The 19193-nt window shown below is 41.2% G+C and overlaps 2 protein-coding genes across 23 annotated transcripts in view; one reads left to right on the top strand and one right to left on the bottom strand.

Moving 5' to 3' along the window:
• The window catches only part of SLC13A3 (solute carrier family 13 member 3), a 59638-nt gene that overhangs the window by 33467 nt on the left and 6978 nt on the right, over window positions 1-19193 (top strand). For 5 of the 21 annotated variants that reach the window (XM_065031690.1, XM_065031683.1, XM_065031678.1 and 2 more), the window contains 2 exons: window positions 12904-13028; window positions 17044-17386. The gene's annotated coding sequence lies outside the window, so the exon portion shown is untranslated. Of the gene's footprint in view, window positions 1-2157; window positions 2298-2808; window positions 2837-6016; window positions 6180-12903; window positions 13029-17043; window positions 17387-19193 lie in introns of all 21 variants that reach the window. The other 16 variants (XM_005502670.4, XM_065031688.1, XM_065031673.1 and 13 more) reach the window with 10 other exon arrangements.
• On the bottom strand, window positions 1291-19177 carry LOC102085082 (protein-glutamine gamma-glutamyltransferase E). Of its 2 annotated transcripts, none has more exons than XM_065031667.1 (13): window positions 19027-19177; window positions 12765-12932; window positions 12212-12454; window positions 11541-11659; window positions 10904-11032; window positions 9257-9434; window positions 8957-9092; window positions 7977-8080; window positions 7273-7518; window positions 5714-6019; window positions 3912-4069; window positions 3569-3702; window positions 1291-1678 (listed from the first exon to the last, which is right to left on the bottom strand). In XM_065031667.1, exons 1-13 carry the CDS (start codon window positions 19031-19033, stop codon window positions 1531-1533), a joined length of 2076 nt encoding a protein of 691 aa, XP_064887739.1. In that variant the 5' UTR covers window positions 19034-19177; the 3' UTR covers window positions 1291-1530. The 2 variants fall into 2 exon arrangements, with proteins under 2 accessions (XP_064887739.1, XP_005502726.1); XM_005502669.4 differs by lacking the exon at window positions 19027-19177 and adding an exon at window positions 14733-17044.

The raw sequence follows: 19193 nt of genomic DNA, 5'->3' as shown, positions 1-19193 counted from the left end.
CCTGCGCTGTGAAGTGTTGCAGGGGAAGGGGGTTGCGGTCCTTTTAGTTCCCCTAGAGGTGCAATTGACAAGCTTCTCTCATTTCTGTTCCTGCAATTCGCTTGACTTTAGTGTAGTCTTGCTTGTTTTCACGCATACATGAGATGTAAAAGCGAGTCATTAAGGGCATATCCACATTCTAAATCCAAGGCTATGCTTGAGCTTCTGTTGTTTGGTCTCCGTGATAAGAGCTTTTGGCTTTTGTGACCCTTGAGGAATATCAGAAGAAAAGGAGAGGGTTCCACTGTGGGCTGCTTGCGTGGCCTGTCTGTAGCTCATCTCATTGTACGTCCAGTGTGGTCTCGTACTGCGACACCATGTGACTGGCAGTGGAAAACTAGGTGGCTGCGAGCGCCCTCCTCAAGTGATTTTGCACACTATAAAGACAAAAGGAGTTTATAGCCCCTGAGCTTGGGCTGCTTGTGTGATGGTGAGGAGTCCCTGGGGCAAGTCACAGGTACCCTGTGCTGGCAGCGGGGGCACAGGCTGGACTCCGGGCGCTTGTTAAGATTTTAATGTCTTCCTGGCCCAGCAGTCCAAAGTTCAGTAGATCAGTAGCTGACTTTCCATTCACTTCATCTACACTGATCATTTTCAGTCAGAGATTGACCTACTGCTGTACAAGTATTGGCCATAAACCAAGTCACTCACTGGACTACACCTAGTTCACTTGTTCCTGGAACTCAGCTTTTGGCCTGTACCTATCCCCCTGTAAAGGGTTTAAGTAAGATTTACTGAATTTGAACTCTGAAAGATGATTTCTGACATAAAATCTATAGTGAGGAATTCCTAACTCTTCTCAAGTTAAAATACCCTTAGAGTTGAGATTACCCTCACTTCGATTCCCAAAGACGACTTTCAGCAAGTGCAAAGTACCAGCATGGAAAAATACAGTATCTGTTGAGCTGGGCAGTTATCTTAACGCATTTGTCAAATGGCTCTCAAACTGGACACTACTAACATTCCTTTTGGAAGTTTTGTATGTCTCATTTGCTCACTGTGATTTACTAAAAGAGAAAAATGTCAGGACAGACTTTGCAGCAAAAAAGACAAAGTTAAATTCTATAAATCATGCAACTCATCCTGGCAGCTTTCTAGTATATATGGTTGTGTAACAAGAAACACCGCTTTGAAAGTCTGCTGTATAAGGCTTCGAATGTGTAAAAATCAGTTCATGAATGTTTGTGTAGAGACATCTGGAGCCAGAAAGAAAGATTTCCAAAGAAAACCAGACGAAAGTCAGTCTCTGAATAGAAGGTAAGATGCTCTTTTTAATGACATGGACATGCACAACAGTAAATGAAGGATCAACTATTCCTCAGTTTGTTTAAAATTACAACGTAAAACGTTAGTGATATGATGTTGATAACCCCTTATTACAGTAAGTGAGGATTTTGTTTTGCTGATTTTCTCATTGTCTTCTATACGAGATTTCTTACGACGATTTGTTCAATTTATACATGCACAGAACAGTAATTGTGTATCTTCCTGTTAGTCAATCACGTTTACCATCTTAAAGGCCTTGATATCTGCAAATTTATCACAGGAGAAATTAACAAGTAGATGTTTGGGACCCGTCTCAAAAGGGATGAGTTTAAACTTCATACTGGATTTCTCACGGGCTTTCAGCGGTGGCACACTAAAAATAGGAAACAAAAGGAAAAACACAAGCTGAAAACAGGTTTATGCATCATGCTTGAGTTTCACTAACCATCTCCCATCTTAAGGAAGAATTCTTACCAGCTCAGTGTAGGATGACCATGAAAAGACCATCCAGGACTTGGCTGTCTGCTAGGTATTTACTCAGACCCATGCGTTGAGATCCCTTATAAATACATTGTGCAGTGATGCAGATAAGCACACAAAATGGGACACACCAGTGTCATACAAGGTAAGACTTCGTGCAGAACAAATGGTGTAAAACACATCACTGAATTATTAAAAAAGAATAATCTGAGACCATGAAGAACGTTAATACCTACTCCTGAATTACAATAGATTATAGCACCATTAAAACCAATGTTTACACAGCAGGAAATACCAAATGGAAATGAAAATATTTTATATCAGTATATTTTGTAATTCTTGGAAACTCATATTTATGGTTTTCCCAAACAGCCTTACCCTGTCATATTGTCTTGTCTTGCCTGAGGATAAAGTTGTAAGCAATAGACAGCACGGGGTTGCTGAATTCTCTCAGGAGGACCTATGAGTTATGGCGCAGATCATTCCTAGTTGCTCAAGTGCAAACGGCAATGGTGAGTTGCTGTGTATGTTTCTCTGTGTGTATGCGTTCAGTTAAAGAGCACACTCCCATATCCAGAAATAATGGCATATGTTGAAATTCGTGTGCAATTTTGTATATGTACAAAGTAGGGGACAGCCTGAAAATATAAGCTTTCTGTTTCACTTGTGAAATGCTGAAGGAAAAACAGCAAGACAAGATACAATATTATCAAAGCATAAAAATAGGAACCTGGGATCTGTAGTGAAAGGAACCTACTTTATTCCAGTCTTCCCATTCACCAGCTCAATACCTTCTAATACTTTTTTGACTCTGTTTATTAATCTCGTAATTATTTTGTAGACTTCTGAAAGTAGAGCTTGCAAATCAGTGGGCTTGTAGGTTGGTTTTTTTGTTTTTTTTTTTTTTTTTTTTTTTTTTTTTTGGTTTTTGTTTTTTTTTTTAATTAAAAAACTCAAACCAAACTTTGACTGTAATAGTCACCATTTTTCCTGTTCTCTTCCTGCCTGCCTCATGGATTTCAGCTCTGTTCAAGTTCCAGGCGTTAGTAAGGTAAATTCAGTCATCTTTTAGTCTGTTCTTTAGAAGCTATCCTCCTTAGTCGTGCTTTACTGTGTCTGGAGTAGCTATGCATGGAGCATACTTGGGATTGTACTTCTCGGAGGTACCACCCTTTGAGATCACAACCTGTGTCTAAACGATCTGTGTTCATTTTGGTTCCCAAAGCTGGGACACTGGTACATCTTCTTTTTACATTTATCTCTGTCCGTTTGATGTAAACACAAATTGTTTAGAAAGCTGAACATCCAGATTGGTACCCGCAGTCCACTGAATAAAGTGAAAAAAAAATCCCAGTTAATATATGCTATAATTCGGGAATAGTATGGACAGAAACAGTCATGTATCCTATTGTTAGCCCTGTGATTAGAACAAGAAGGTTCAACCCATCTGGCAGCATAGACAGTCTCAGCAAAATTTACTGCATGGGTAAGCATATGTTTTTTGCTGGAACTGTGGGCTCCTGCTAGATAGGCAGGAAAACAGGTTCTGTCCAATTACAACAGCAACTATTTGCCCTCCCAAACTATGGAGCCAAAGCCTAGGTTAGATGAAAAGCTGTTTCAAAGCTGTGTGCTTCATTGTGAGATGTTACATTGACTGGCTTCCCAAGCTACAGCAAGAAGAAAATGCTCTCTTATGCCGCTCTTTGGTTCCGGGTCATCCATACCTACATTCTTGCTCATGTATCTTTAATAGCAGGAAGGAGACATTTCTTGTACTTACCCTATCTCAAGGATTCCTCTGAGCAAGTCATTGCCTTCTACCTGCAGCACACAGTTCGTCACTTCCGTTTCAATAGGATTGGTAAATATCACTTCTACATCTACTTCTTCATTCACCTTTGCTTCACCAGGTACCTGTGCAAAGAAAATGCCTGAAAGGTCAGGTTCTTCGTATTCTTTTCTGTCCAAGCCTTCTCAGTAATCAGAACAGGAGATTTTATGAGATGCTATGATGGATCATGGCAGGATATGAACAGAACATCTTTCAGGGAAGAAAGTTCTTATAAGAGCTCATTTTCCTCTTTCTCTGCCACTGCAGTTAGAGCAAAGAGACAGCAATTTACCTTTATATCAATGGCAGGGTTGTCCAGGGTGATGTCTCTTTGTACTAGCACTTGAATTCCACCTTCTACGTGACATAACGCTGTTACCTGGATCGTGTTGTCTGTAGTTAACTGCTGTTGATATTCAGTATATGGTATCTTAATAGGAAATTGTTTCTCTGTAGAAAAAAAAAGGGAATTGATACATGCTTGTATAAGCTCACTGAGTTTCGTACCTAACATTAGTATTTTCCTTTTATGCTGTGTCTGGGACTAGGGACGTCTTCAACCGTTACTCCCAAACTCAATTCATGCAAATCTCTCAGATTGCTATAGAAAGTGCTTACTTCTGTGTTAGCCCTTTACTACTCCCTACTACTGTATTGCCTGGCATGTTTTCTTCCCCATTGCTCTGAAAGATGAGACAGCTGGAGTCTAAGGAGTTTACCAGTGCCACTCCATTTGTTGTGGGACATGCTCTGATAGGCCTCGTCACTCCTGTTTGCTCATGATCTGCTGGAGGAGCTGAATGGCTTCTTTACATTTCTTTTATCTTTCTTGTCCTGTCTGTTTTCTGTTACCGTGTGCTTTTACAGTGGTTTCCATGCTGTAATGCAAATCTGGATGGGAAGGGATCTCATCTGTCTCTGAATCCAGGCAATTCCACATTTGTGGCCATTTGTACAATAAACATGAAGTTCAGAAGAACTGTAGAGTAGTTATGCTGTGTGAAACACTGTAAGCCATAAAGTACTTTCCAGCATTATACAGCAGATGGAAAACCCAAGAAAAGATGACGAGTCACCAGTGCAAAGTCCCACAAAAGTAAGCAAGAAAATAGGGGCAAAGTGAATTTCCTGGATTCCTTCAGTAGCAATAGATTTGTTAACTACAAATCCTAGCAAATCGAGCATGCAAATCAAGAAGAGGGCAAAAATCTCTTCCCATGGTCCCTGCCATCCAACGTGGCGAGGAACCTCCGTGCTGACTGTAAATTGAGGCAGTGGTTTAACACAGCCTGCGTGAGCCTGGCGCGCCGCGGAGTGCTGTGACTGCGGTGCCATTCGGCAGGGAAGCTTCTTCTCTGAGAGCCCAGTTCCTAACGCTTTAGAGGAAGCTGCGAGATCCCAACTCCAGAAGTCAAATTACAGATTAAACAAATGAAACGTTATTTGTGCTTCTCACTAGTGACTCAAAGCCTAAGTTTAATACAATATAGTATCAGCTGTGAATCAGTGATCTTTCTGTTCACTTTAGAGATGCTGATATATCTGTTATCCCAAGCTCCTGACAATAACTTAGTTTCATCTTTCCAACAACATTCAGATTTAGGTAGAGAATTTCTTCCATAAGGCTATCAAACTCCATCTGAAAAAAAAATTTAGCAAATCATAGATCCTTGCTCCTCAGCTGTTCTTCAATACACACTTTCTTTTCTGTGGAGCTTAGCAGGCTGTTTCAACTGTTTCCATTCTTCACACTTTAATTCCATCCTAATGTGCTGATGGATTAGATTTCTTGTTTTCTGCTGTTAGCCATGTCCTGTTACCTTTCAGGAAGGCCCCTTGTAATTGACCAGAATACATTTAGTTGGAGTTGATTTCTATGCTTGGATGTTGTCCTTTTTTAAATGCAAATTTTGTTAAATGAAACTTCATGTTTACTCACCATCCTCTTTTCAATCTTGAGATACATTTTCCAAAATGTGAATGGTACTTAAGGAAATGATGGTATTAAGCATGCCTTTTAAATACCAGCTTCCAGTGCCCGTTTACTGATAATAGAGTTGTACAATTATTATTAAAACTTATCTGAAAAATTACCTTCCTTAGGAGACAGAGTGACAGATATCGAGTCCTTCCAGATCTCATGAATTGGTCTTCTAGTGTACACAGTGCTCCAAGCAGTCATATTTACATTAACAGCCTTAGCATCAGACTGTAAGTTTGCAAGAATCAGAATTAGATTGAGATCTTTGCCAACTTCTAAAAGGCCATCCACCTTGAACTTCCCTGAGATATCAGGCTTTTGATCAGTTTCCTGAGGTGTTGGTGCTGTAGGATCAAATTTGTCCTCAAGTCCCAGCTTCTTACGGGCTTTTTTAAAAATATCTCTTTCTTTTTTAGAGCCTGTCAGAGAGAACCATGAAAATTATCCTCAGCAGTTAACATGCATCTCTTATTGTACGTGACTGCCAGAGACAAGCCAGCAGAACACAGTGACTCTGCTTATAGATGAACAGAGCCTCGGTTTTCCACAGCCACGCCTGATTTTCTGCATCTGCACTCAGTAATGTCACTGCCCTTCTATGGCATTTTTTCTAACACAAAAATCATAAGTCCAAAGTTTCTCACTCTTCTTATTCCTATCCCTTTTTGTGGTTGTAATATTTAGAAATACAAATTCTAACTAATACAGATAAGGCCTCTAATATAAGGGACGGCTGACAGCACCACGTGGTAGCGTGCCTCTGGCTAGCAGCCAAGCAGCCCCCCAGCCTCTCGCTCCCAGTTCCTGCAGGATGGTGGAAAACAGAAGGAAGGTGAGAAGGCTCATGGGTCGGGGTAATAATGGCAGTTCAACAAGGTAAGGAAAGCCTGTGCACGAGCAACACAAAAAGAGACATCATTCACATCGGCCGGTAGATGTCTGGCCGCTTCCTGGAAGGCGGGCCCTCAACACGTGTAGCGGTTGCTTGGGAATACATACGCCAAAACCAGGAACGTCCCTCGCCCCTTCCCCTGCCTTTTGCTGAGCTTTTGTTGCTGAGCACAAAGTCACAGAATCATAGAATCATTTTGGATGGAAAAGACCTTTAAGATCAAGTCCCACCATGAAGCTGACATTGCCAAGTCCACCCAACACTGCCATGGTGTGCAATATCCATTTGGTCAGTTTATAATTTTTGGTCAGATTGTAATTTTTTTTCCTGCATTATCAGACTCAAAAGTCTGATGAGTTTACATGCTGTTTGACTGCTTGAAAGAGTAGCTTTTCTTGGGCCTAAGTGTTGATTTAGCTTATGCGTCTGTAATAGGCCTTTTGTGCGACTGTCGAGTAGCCAGGCTGTGAGTCCCAAAGCAGCGGCAGGCAGTGTACATTAGCAGTAGGCCGGCAGAATGGCGAATGCTTTTCTCGGAGACACTTGGACTTTCCTTATTTAGGTCCCACAAAGCGGGTCCGTATTAGAAAGGGCAAGGCAGTATATTTTACTCTTTGCGTTCTCTTCCCTCTTCTGTTAGAGCCGAATAAACCAAGTATAAGTTTTACTCCTACCTTGTAGATGCCCAAAGTTGCCTACTAGGAGACTCATATTCTGAAGTTTATATGTCTTTTGGAATGAAGCAGCTAAGTAACCAGGAGAACCAGTGTTTTTATTTACCTTCTTCATATTTATAATCATTGGTGATATCCACACGATCATCTCTACCAACTGCCTTTGTGCTGATGAATTGGCCAATTGTGGTAGACTTAGAGAATATCAATGTTTTCTTTCCAGTTGTGAGGTCATAATTCCAGTACATACAGTCAGCATTCACTTCTGCAAATACGAATGGACAGTCGTAGTCCAGATCTACATCTCCTTCTTTGATGGCGTTCCGTGAGGCAGGACCACACTGATAAATTCCTACGGCATCAAGAAAAAATAATTTAGACCTCATCAGCTCTTTGACGTTAAGCAGATCTTTATCAATGACTCCCAAATTGCCTAGTGCTCTTGTCCCATTCTAGCCCTTTTTTCCACACAGCCCTTCATACCAGGCCAATTGGCAATGTATCTTGTGCATTTTCTGAAGGTACACTTTATTTATTTTACACTATCCCTTGATTTTCAATAGCTCTGGATACCTACACTGGAAATAAAAGAATTGTCGCAAAAGACTGCTCCTGGAATTCTAGTTTTGTTTCTTGGCATCTGCAGCTTATCTGAGGCTTTTCTAATACGATGAAGTATTTTCTTCTGCCACTCTATTTCTGAGCAGGATGAAAAAGTACTTTTACAATAGTTTTACTTTTTTCCCCTCTCTCTGAAAATGGCTGACTTTATAATTTTTCAACATTATTCCTGAAATAAAATCTGTGTACCTCCACTTTCTTCTTGGGGAGTCGCATCCAGAACTTGCCATCCACCATATGAGGGGCCCAAGTCACTGCGGGAAAACCAGCTTTCATTCCAGACATGGAAATTCCTGCATGCAGGAGTGAACAAAGTGAGCTACTATTGTGTGTTTCTAAATTCCTTATATCCAGTGATCAGCCATGTTAGTTAAATGCATTAAACGCCTCAATTTGAATAGGTTCTTACCTGAGACCGACCATTTTTGCTCTGATACTGACTATATTATCTAGGTGGGAGCTGAGGTTTGCATTGTGGAACAGACATAAATGCTCAAGGACAGAAAGCAAATGTGTAAAATAATATTTTCCTGGTTTTCTCCAGAAGTTCTGAGTGCGTGCACTTCCTTAGTTTTAGCTGTTTACCTTACAGCACAATGCTACAGTTATCGCTTGTATTTAGAATGGGTCCAGAACAAGCAGGGGAGTAAAGAAGGCAACAAGTGGAGCACTGCATCTATTCTTTGCTGAATGCAGACTTGTCTGAATTGCGTTTGATGCTTAATAGTGGCAACAGTTGAACTATTTTGACTGCAAATGATGTCTCTGCAAAAAATGAGAAAAGGCAGGGAACCTGGTTCTCTTGAACTTTTACAGTTTAACGTGATCTGGTTTTGAAGAATCATTCCAAATTAAGTCAAGTCTCACTGTTTGATATTTCCAGTGTAATATCACAATTTTTCGGTCATCTGTGGCATCGTAACTGTAACTTTGCCTGCCCTGGCTTCAATTTGCTGTTGTAACTCACATCATCATTCTCTGTGAGAAAGAGCCTAATTACTGACTTTTGTAGTATTCTGCAGTATTTTTTAATTGCTCCTGTGTGTGTAGTTGTTTTTAAGGCATTTTTTAAGAAGGTAACAAAGCATTTGTCATTAGAATCTATACTGTGCACCTGAAAACTCTCTAGGCATCGGTAGGTCCCACTGTTCAATATCGTAGAGCCTTACCATATGCTGTCAGCCGCCCTGTCCAAGTGATTTCCAGAAGCATCATAAAACTCATCCACACGCAGATTTCCGTCTGCATCGTGGGCAGAGCTGAAGTTCGTAATTGTACGAGTGGGAATTCCCAGACATCTAAGCACTGAAGAGCAAATAGAGAACCATAGTTAGGAAGCAGTATTTCTGGAATATGAAATTTCATATAAGATACTAATATCTTGATAGACTTTCCTGTAGGAAGTAGTATTCGTACTTCTTTTAACAGAATCTGCACAGTGTCAGTTATGTGCATGACATAAAACATACCTGTAGTCAATACAGCTGCAAAAACCCAGCATTGTCCATATCTAACTGGTTTGAATCCTGATTTCTTCCAGTTTTGCAGGATTTCACCACTTCCGGTCCAGCTGCTCGGACTTTTCCCACCCTCATAATTTCCACTCCAGTTTCCTAGGAGCACCCCTTGATCGTCATTGGCGTTGACCTGTAAAAATATTAACTACATTTACGAGGAGATAAATTAACAGTTTACAGCAGATGTAGTAGTGGCAGGGGTTTGGGCAGGAGACAATCCTTGAATGACATTCTAGTGGATGAAAGTCACTGCTTCATGCAGGTGGCCTTCAGGAAGAAGCCTTAGCTTTTCAGGGAAGTGAAAGATGAGTCCTCTTAATAAATGGAGAACATTTAAACACTGTTTCTCCCACCCAAGCACAGTAGCACCAGGCAAGAAGGGAAATGCCAGTTTTCAGTGAACCTTCTTGACATGAGGTGGCGACTTCACCGCTCTGTGATTGAATGGCACCATGAAAGCGTATAATGCGGCTGAACTTTCAGAATGTGCCCGCATCATGATGTAGCGAGCCCTCACCAATTTTACATTGAATTAGGGAAAGTGGCTAACACATAAAATGGGGCACAGTCACCCTGAAAATCTTGCGTACTGTGTCAACAGAAACCTCATAAAGTTCAGGAGGAAAAGGTGTAGTTTTCAGAACCTGGGACAGAATAACCCTGTGCGTTGGAGCAGGCTGGGAAGCAGCTGGCTGAGCGGCAGCTTGTCTGAAAGGGGAGTTACAGCAAATGCCAGATTGAATTTGAGCCAGCTGTGCGCTCTCATCATAAAGGAAGAACCCATGCTAGGCTGCATTGGGAAAAGTGTGATCAGGAGGTTGAGGGAAGCTGTTAACCCTCTTTAATTGTCCCTAGCAAGGCTGTGCCAGGAATCCTGTCTCTGGTTTCAAGTCCCTCAGTTCAAGAGGATGTTGGGACACTGAAGAGGGCCCAGGAGGGACCACCAAGATGGTCAGGGGCCCTGGAGCTCAGAGTCTACAAGCAGAAGTTGAGAGTGCCCAGCTAGTTCAGTCTGGTTAAGAAGTGGATAAGTGGAATGTAGTAGCAGCTTACAACTACTTGAATGGAATATACTAACTTGTCAGAGTCCAACTTTGTTCTGACAGGTTATATAATGATGCAACAGCAGAAACTTGTAGCTTGGGAAAATCGTATTTGGCATAAGAGAAAAATTCCTCACTAAGAGGGTAGTGCAGATCTGGACTCGTCACCCAGAGAGCCCGCGAAGCCTCCATCCGTGGAGATTTTCAAGGCAGTCTGACAAATCCATGGCAGAGCTGACCTAGTGCCACCATAGTTCCACTTCGAATGGGAGGTTGGGCTAAAGACCTCCAAGGAACTGGTCCTCAGCATGCCACCCCATGTTCCGTACTTTCAGTTTGACTACTGGATATCAAAGTAGTAAGTATCAGAAATACCACAGATGAGATAAATCTAGCAAGCTCAAATCAGATGGCCACCTAGGTGTTTCTCTGGCCCATGTTTCTGGTGCATACGAGCAGTGGCCTAAAATTTTCAGAGAAGTGTCTTCGTGCTTACTATCAATAACAACTTTAAAAGAACAGTTAGTAGTTTGGACTTTTTGAACGTGATGCTTACCATTGCACTGAGAACGCGGCCCAGATATTTGGGGTCATTGCGGTGAGATACATCTGTGGCAGGATCCTGACGATAGTTTAAGCTTCGATCCAGCATGGAAAGGCAAATATTGAGAATATCTCCTTGAAACTGTGTTACAGAAATAAGTTAGTGTTTGGAAACACAGATTACCAAAAATCAGTAGGGCCATGTTAGGTGTTGTTTTGTTTGTTTGTTTGTTTGTTGTTTGAATCACCAAACTAAGCGCTGCAGCTCAACCAGGAATTACCATATAAAAATGCAGTGTCAACAAACTGAAGATTAGAACTCAAAACGCTTTTCAAAGCTTGGGATCTGTGGACTTAAGGCCAGGACTTTGCCTCTGAGCATCGCTACAGTACTTCACTACCCAGCAGACACTACCGTTTCTGGTGGCTGCACCTCGGAGTCCTGGGTCATATCACTGACTAGCCAATTACAAATCCTCGTATTAATCAGTATAACAGGCTTGGCACAAGTTGTGATTTCAGTATCAGACTCATGCTCTACAGAGGTATATGACTGCGATGAGCTGGAAAAAGCAAACAAGCCCTAGTCATCCAGTTCATATGAAAGCCAGAGCACAAAACACTGTGTGGTGTTTCAGTGCCGCATTTACCTGGCCAAAATTCCATCCAAAGCTGCTGATACGATTTTTATTGCCCGCAAAAATGATGCCAAATTCTTCTAGCACATATTCTTCACACTCAGCCTTGTTATGCATGAACACGTCATCACCTGAAAAGTCAAAGCAGGTATGTACAACCACAGCAGGCAAAATAAAACCAAACCTCAGGAGTCTTGGTCTCCATCAGTAAGAATGCTTCCAGATATCCACCCTTTGCTGTTCTTGCTGCTATAAACAGATCCTGAAACTTGGGATTTCCTATAATTAGAGAAAGGTGGGGAGTGTCTAAGTGAAGACAGAGGTATGACACTGTCAGATCTGGGAAAAGAGGGCAGCTGGTAGATATGTGTCTTTCCTTGGTTCTACAGAGACCAGACACTTACTTCTAAACTCGTGCAGAAGTAGGGAAGCTTTGGCAAAAGCAAATCTTAATCTGTTTAAGCAGAACTTAATCTTTTAGGGCAAGGAACTGTCCAGAAAGTACATGATACAGAACTGATTTTATGCACCAGAAGGTCCTAAGAAAGTTAAACCCTTTTCTGACTGTTACATTATTTGGTGAATGTTCAGCCCCTATGTTAAAGAAGTACAGATCAAATGGAGAAGCTGCAAATGCTAATGAAGCTACAAGCAACTTAGTTCTTTCAGAACTAATTTCATACCTGAAGACCAAGGGTTAAAGAGCAAAACAAAAGTGCCAAGGCTTGCTGGAGAGGAGGTACCACTCAGAGTACTTTGAACACTCAGCTTGTAACGTCCAATGACAGCATCAGGTGGGCTGGAAATGGAGATGCTCACGGAGCTGGAACTGGTGGACTGTAGAACTGCACTCCAGCTGTCCTTGCTCACTGTGCTGGAGATACCAAATGTAGCCTGGGTCTTAGACAGCTTTGAGGGTTTTGGACCTTTTAAGGAAAATAAACAACAATTTTTTCCCAAGCTTGCTGAAATACAGATTTATTTGTCAACAAACGCAGCAGAGATGTAATCCTCCCCTCAGATGGATTTGTGCCATATGTTGGAAACTGACCGAAGCTATCATTGCTAGCGAAGACGGGAGCAGTACAATAAACGCATCAAACGGTTCCATGGCTATGTGAACCAGCATGTTGGCTCTGAGGTATTATCTTGCTGCCCTGACATCAATGCATATCAGGCCAAAAGAATGCCACACGGCAGCATTACTCTTTCTGTGAAAGAAGTTGGGACCCATACCTGTTTCTGCGATGAATATTAAGTTTTGCTCAGGCTGTTCTGTTCCATTGAAGGAGATAATGAAGGCCTGTCCTCTCCTCACAATCAACTCTTTGCTAGAAAATTTACTTGTGTGGTGATCTCTTGCATTTTCTTTCAGGTGCCAGTTGATACTTGACCGCGTTGCAGCTATGAAGAAGTGAAAAGAGCAAGAAAACTTGAGGGTCTGTCCAAGGAGGAAGGATCGCAGGCGCACTCTCAAGATCTGTGTGTTACTTTCTACAGGTAACTAGTACCCATATGAGGTTTCCACCAAATCTAGAAATAATTTATTTGAGAGCTTTGTTTTGTTTTGTTTTTTTTTTTGAGAGATTCCACCTTGCATAGACTGTTAATAGATTACCTGCATAATTAGATATAGAAGGATTAGTATACCTGGTACTAAAGAAAAATCAGAAAGGCATCAAAGAGGAGGGAACCCTGAGCAAATTGAATCTTTGTGAGTTCCTTGGGTAAAGAATCTGGCTGGACTCCGTTAATTCTTTCAGAGTGTCATCCATTCCAAGAGATGGTGTTATACTAAGAGAAGCAGAGCCTCACTGCTTCTGGATAAGAAATAAAGAAACCTGACTGAGCTGAGAAACACTTCTGCATTTTAAACCATGACATGTGATCTCTACCCCCATTTACATGTCTGATATAACTGAAAGGTGCTATCTTTTGGGGGCACCTAAGAAAAATATGTTGATGGACACAGCTATCACTTGGCATTGGGAGACATGGCAGAATTGGAGAGACAACATTACTAAAATCATATATGTGAAATAATATATTGCAGAAAGCTCTTGCATGTGAACTATGGCTTCAGAGGCCAAAGAATAAGCATCTGATATTGGTTTGGCTCTGGCATCAGAGCCTATGGAGTGTTCTCTAGTAGAAGACAGCTTGGTGGTTTAAATTAAGTGCAGAAGTAAGAGAGGTTGTTTTGGATATTTTTCCCTAAGGACACTGTGTGCTTTTAAAGATATTTTTATTATTCTCTATTGCCCACTCCCCGAAGAGGGAGAATAGGAAAGAGTAAGAGTGTAGTCCTTAGTAGTGGAACACAGCTACCAAAAAATCACTATTCCATGGTCAAACAGATTTATTTAAGATTTTTTTGCAGCATTTTTGCAGCTTATCAAGCTTAGGTAAGGCTTGAAATAACTACATTAAGAGTCTTAGCAATGTGCCAATCAGGAGAATGTTTTATTATGGTATTGAGATGAGCAGCAAGTACTTTGATTTTTCAAGAACATACTTTAAAAAACATCTTCTGAAACTTAGCAATGAAGCACATCTATTGTAGGACAAGCTGAGGGGTGGGGGAGATTTGTCTTCAGAAAGGTAGGCTGTAAGGTTGGAAGAAGCAGCATGGGACTGTTTATAATAATTATTAAACTGGTCAGTTTGCATATGTATAAATATTAGCAAGTAAGCAAAAGATACCGCACTGCAACATACAAACTGCAAAAAAAATCCCCTAATTTTTTGTACCCTCTCTGCCTTAACTTCAGGTTTCAACCTTCTCTGCTTATTGTAGCCTCCCTCGGTCTTTGCAATGATACCAAGTTCTGCTTTGCTTCTTTCTCTTACGTCAGATTTGCCAGTCTCTCATTTGCACCTGTCTGACAACTTCAGATAGCTGCAGATGTTCCCCTTCTTCCCATTTGCGAAATACATTTTTACATCAGATAATATATGTGTTCTCCCAGATCTCATTCAGATAAGCTTGCTTCTTGTGTGCGCACCGTAAGTGGAAAAAATGCAATTCCTGGGAAAATCCTTCTCCTAACTCTTGATGGAATAATTTTCTCTTCCTTTTTTTTCTTGGATCAAAACTCCTTAGAGAAGTAGTGATCTTTCAGTGTCCATTACAGATCTGAAGAGAAGGTACGGATGTAAGAAAATAACAGACAGCACCACAGAAGGGGCTTCCCCCTCGCTCACCTTGGCCCATATCCGCTCAGTACGTCCTGTATAAGCAGCTGCTGGAGCTTTCCTCTGAACGGCCTTCTCTGCTCCAGCGGACTCACGAAAGGGCCGGTGCCTGTCACTTCTCTTTAAAAGTCTAGATGCAAAGTTGCCTATTTGAAATCTTTCCTGTTGGGGCGGAGCTTGAATGGCCTTTGCTCCCAGGCTTCGTCTCACCAATGGAGCTTGGGAATTCATTTGATTCACTTTTTTCTCTCTTAGTCTCCACATCCCAATCTCATTTCCTTGGAACTTAACTTCTGAAGATTGTACAATATTTATCTCTAATAGTCAGGCCACTTTTTAAGAGTTTCTTCATGTACTTACATCTATAAGAATCTCAGCATTTGGTTGCTTTTCTTTATGTTATAAAGATGAAATTATAGGAATAGCATAGTGCCTTCTTGCACCACACTTTTTAATTTTGAATACTTCATGAGCAACGGTTACAGTGACTTTTTCTTTAAATTAATTCACCGAATCCATTATTTTCCTGGAGCTGACTTTTTTTTTTTCCTGCTGCATTGTAGTAATTGCAAAACAATGAGCAAGGTGTTTCCTCTGCCCCACATTCCATCAGGCCAAATTTAAAGAACCAATTTTTCATTTTTCACGTCATTACTGTTTGACAACATTAAATAGACAAAGACTTCGTGCTATGTTTGCATGACATGCTATAGACATGATAGTACATTTGTGACTTGTGATAAAGTAGCGATAATTGTTTTCAGCTGGTACACTAGTGGTTTTTTATAGGGTATCTCTGAACATGCAGCTGGCAATGCCAGTTTGTGCGCAAAAATCCTTCACTTAATTTCAAGGAGAGTTATCTTTGCTTACGTTTTGCAGATGGCTCCACTTTCTGATACTTTCATGAAACGACCTGTGAAATGTGATGGGCTCGGTGCGCAGTCTCAAGCGCCCTTCTGCCCAATGCCCCGTATGCTGGACTGGCCGCAGCCAGTTGCCTTCCCAAATGACGTTTCAATTTGCTGGGCTCAGTGGTCAGCAGCCCAAATTGTTCTGCTTGGATCATGTTTGGAAATTCTAGAATTGGAACTTGCTCAACCCATTTCACATACAGACATATTTTATTCATATTTCCTATCGAAAGGTGTTACTAGAAGAAACAGTTTTTATCTGGGTGTAATTCAGATGGCTGCTTTGAATCTCTGTTCATTAGTAATATTTAACTTAGGACGGACCATAGTTTTATTCCATGCAAAGTCCAATCGTGTTTTTTAAATTATAAGACCTTAATTCTTACATTTAAAATTTCTTAGAATTTTATTTTAAAATGTTAATCCAGACTTTAGAGGCTTCAGATGTTAAGCCATGCTCTCCTGCCAATACTTTTAAATTCTTTTAAATGACATCTTGAATTTTCAGAATAAATTTGCTTTAAGATTTCAGCCTGTCCTTGGATACATAGCAAACCATTTATCTTTGATAGAAAGATTAGTTACTGGTGGAAGAAAATAAAAAGTCAGTGATTATTCACCACATAGCTGCTAATGATTATTTGGTCACGCGTTTCACTTTTTTTGTGTGACAGAAATAGTGTGCCGGATGGAATAATTGGTTTTGGTATTTGGGGATATGATAGTACGTTCCAAAAGAAAGGTACAGTCCGTTTATTCTGAAAGGCAGTACGGCAGGGAGAAAAAGTTGCGTCTGTTGCATCAGCTTCGGGCGTTTATTCCCAGCTCCGGCTGAGCTGCCTTGCAGGCCCCCGCGTGCTTTGTTTGTATAGCAGGTGAATGATACATACCAGACCTTTGGATTAAAGATTATGGGCGAAGCTTGAGAATGAGGGTTGAATTAATGAGAAATATGAACACTAGTCAGAATACCAGTCAAGCAGAATGCTTCTGACCCAGGCAGCTTCCTGTAAGCTAAGTCATATTTGCAGAGGCTGTATGGTGGTTGTACGTGTAAGGATGAAAGCTCTGAGCCATCTTAGTATTTTGTTTCATGTACCCAGAATAAGCAATATCAGAATCATTTTTTGCAAACCAGTTCAGTCATATAACTCATGACATCCTTTTCCAGCGATACCCAGATTTCTTTGCTCATTCCAGTATCTGTGTTAAAGAAGTGAATATATAGGAGGCAGACTTCAGCACTGAACAGTGAAGGACATCTTTTGTAATAGACTAATTACCCGTAGTATTATTTCTCTCTTTCTTTGTGTTGTGGTTCTCTTCCCTACCAACTCTGTATTAGTTTGCAGTGACACTTGAATTCTGTTACATGTCACCTATTATTAATTGTGCCTCTGTTTCAGGATGGGAAATAGCCTATGTGCTCCTTTATTCTTTCTGAGCGTAGGTCTTCCTTACGTACCCCCAAAGCACCGTGCTGTGACCGTGTGGCCGTGACTCACTGGAGACCACCTCAGTACCCTCAGAAGTTGGGGCCATTCTGTCTCCCCTCCTGTTCCCTCTCTGGACAGCTGAGCAAGGAATTCCGTGAGCAAAACCCACTCCTGCTATTCTCAGTACAGGAAGTCAGGCGGTTTTCTACAGCAATACTGTATTTGTGAACCACGTCGGAGAGAGACCTGGGCCCCCGAAGCAGTGGTACAGACTGACTCGCATCAACACTCCTCAGGACTGGAACTCCCTGAGGTAGGTTAGTCAAGTCCATATGGAAAAGCACCTGGCTGAGATCTCTTCTGGGCCCTAGAGGCTGTCCAAGACATATTTTCTGTGTGCCTCTTCCGTTCACGTGCCCCAAATAGCAGGGACGTTTTGAATGCAAGCCTGCAGCCTGAAGCATTCCTGAAGTTCCTCAACAGCCAGACTTTGAGGTAGCCAAACTTGGCACCCACTTGGGCCCTGGGATTTCACAAGCAAGTACTGACTATGATCAGCGAATACCAGTTTGTCCGTTAAATATTGCTATTGCTTCTTGCAGTGAGAAAATTGTGGTTAAGAAGGATAGACTAGTGTATGACACTTGAAGAGGAAGTTTTTAGGGATCACCTTGCTAAAATGTCTTGGCTAAGTTCTTGGCAAATTGTTGCTTAAGAGGAAGTGTTACAATACAGAAACAATTGCTTTGTGGTTTTTATCCCCATTGCCGTAGATGAAGGTTTTTACTGTCCACTTTACCGCATTGTTCTTTTGTTACAAAAGAAGGATTTTTCTACTGAGTCCAATCTTTCAGCTTGACCTATCAAATTGTGTTTTGCCATTTATTTAAACTCCACTTGGCGAAGGAGATTTGTGAGGGAATCAACAGCTTTATGGCCACGGTATGCCCCTTATTCCCTTCCAGCCTGTGTTTGGCTCTTAAACAGGTAAACGTTTAGATGGTATTGCACTTAGCAGGTGTATTGACACAGTCATTAACTGAGCACCATCAGGCCAAGCAAACGGCAGACGCTGTTGAGGGATGCTAGCACAAGTAGATCAGGTCATTAACATGAGTTATTTCAGATGAAAGTACATGGATGAATGCTTGTGTCCTAAGAGTTTGTGCAGTGAGTTCTCCTAAAACTGTGAGAGTGGGATAACCGTGCCTCTTTTAACCTTCCCGAGGGGAAAATGATGCCTGTCGTTTCTGCACTCAAGCCTCTCGTTTTTTATTAATTTCCTGAGTTTTTCAAGCCTGTGTCACATGAAACCAGCACAGCAGCAGCTCTGTGCCTGGAAGAGGTAAAGTGGCCTCATCTGCACCCAGGCCTCATTATACATTTTTACAGAGGTCCCAGCAAGTCAGGTCTAAGCGAGAACATGGCCAACCTTGCTAAAATGTATTGACTCAATATCTTTCCTCCTAAGCCCTCACTGCTGGACATCTGCTTGCTTTGTCTGCATTTTGAAGTGCCTTTGCCTTTCAGACTAATTTTAACAAACGCTTAAAATGGCATTGTAGTTTGCTGACTCAGAATTTACAGGAAGGTAGATATCTAGCCCAGAGACTATTCTTGGCAAAATATTCCCATTAACACAAGATTCATTTGTATCTGAACTGCTCTCCAATTCATCAAGTTTCATACTAAAAGATAGTTTGCAGTTTGCCATAACTACTTCTTCTCCATTCACAATTTTATAATATTCAGCTCCAGTATGGTAATAGATATATTATCTTCTTTTCCTGTTTGTGTCTTTGGAAAATTCAGGAAAGAAAACTGATGAAACAATCTATTAATAATCTCAAATTGTAGTGTACTCCAACAGTTCAGAGTCCTTTACAAAACATTAACATTAACAGCTAACATTAGTCAGTTGCCTGTTCCTTATGCACAGACTTTTTTACTTACCAGCCATGCGTCCTTGTTCGTCTTTGCCTTGGACTTTGTATTTCTGTGAGCAACTGTAGGCCCATACAATAAGGTTTCAAGTTCTGGTTGTGTGGCAGCATTTATAGAGAAAACTTAAGGCCTCTCCTTATGTCCAAACCAATTATAATTCACATCAGGTGGGTGAG

The sequence above is a fragment of the Columba livia genome, chromosome 16, assembly GCF_036013475.1.
Source record: "Columba livia isolate bColLiv1 breed racing homer chromosome 16, bColLiv1.pat.W.v2, whole genome shotgun sequence".
Classification (NCBI taxonomy): Eukaryota; Metazoa; Chordata; class Aves; order Columbiformes; family Columbidae; genus Columba; species Columba livia.
Note: the sequence above shows the minus strand (reverse complement) of the source record. Positions and strands in the feature narration are given on the sequence as shown.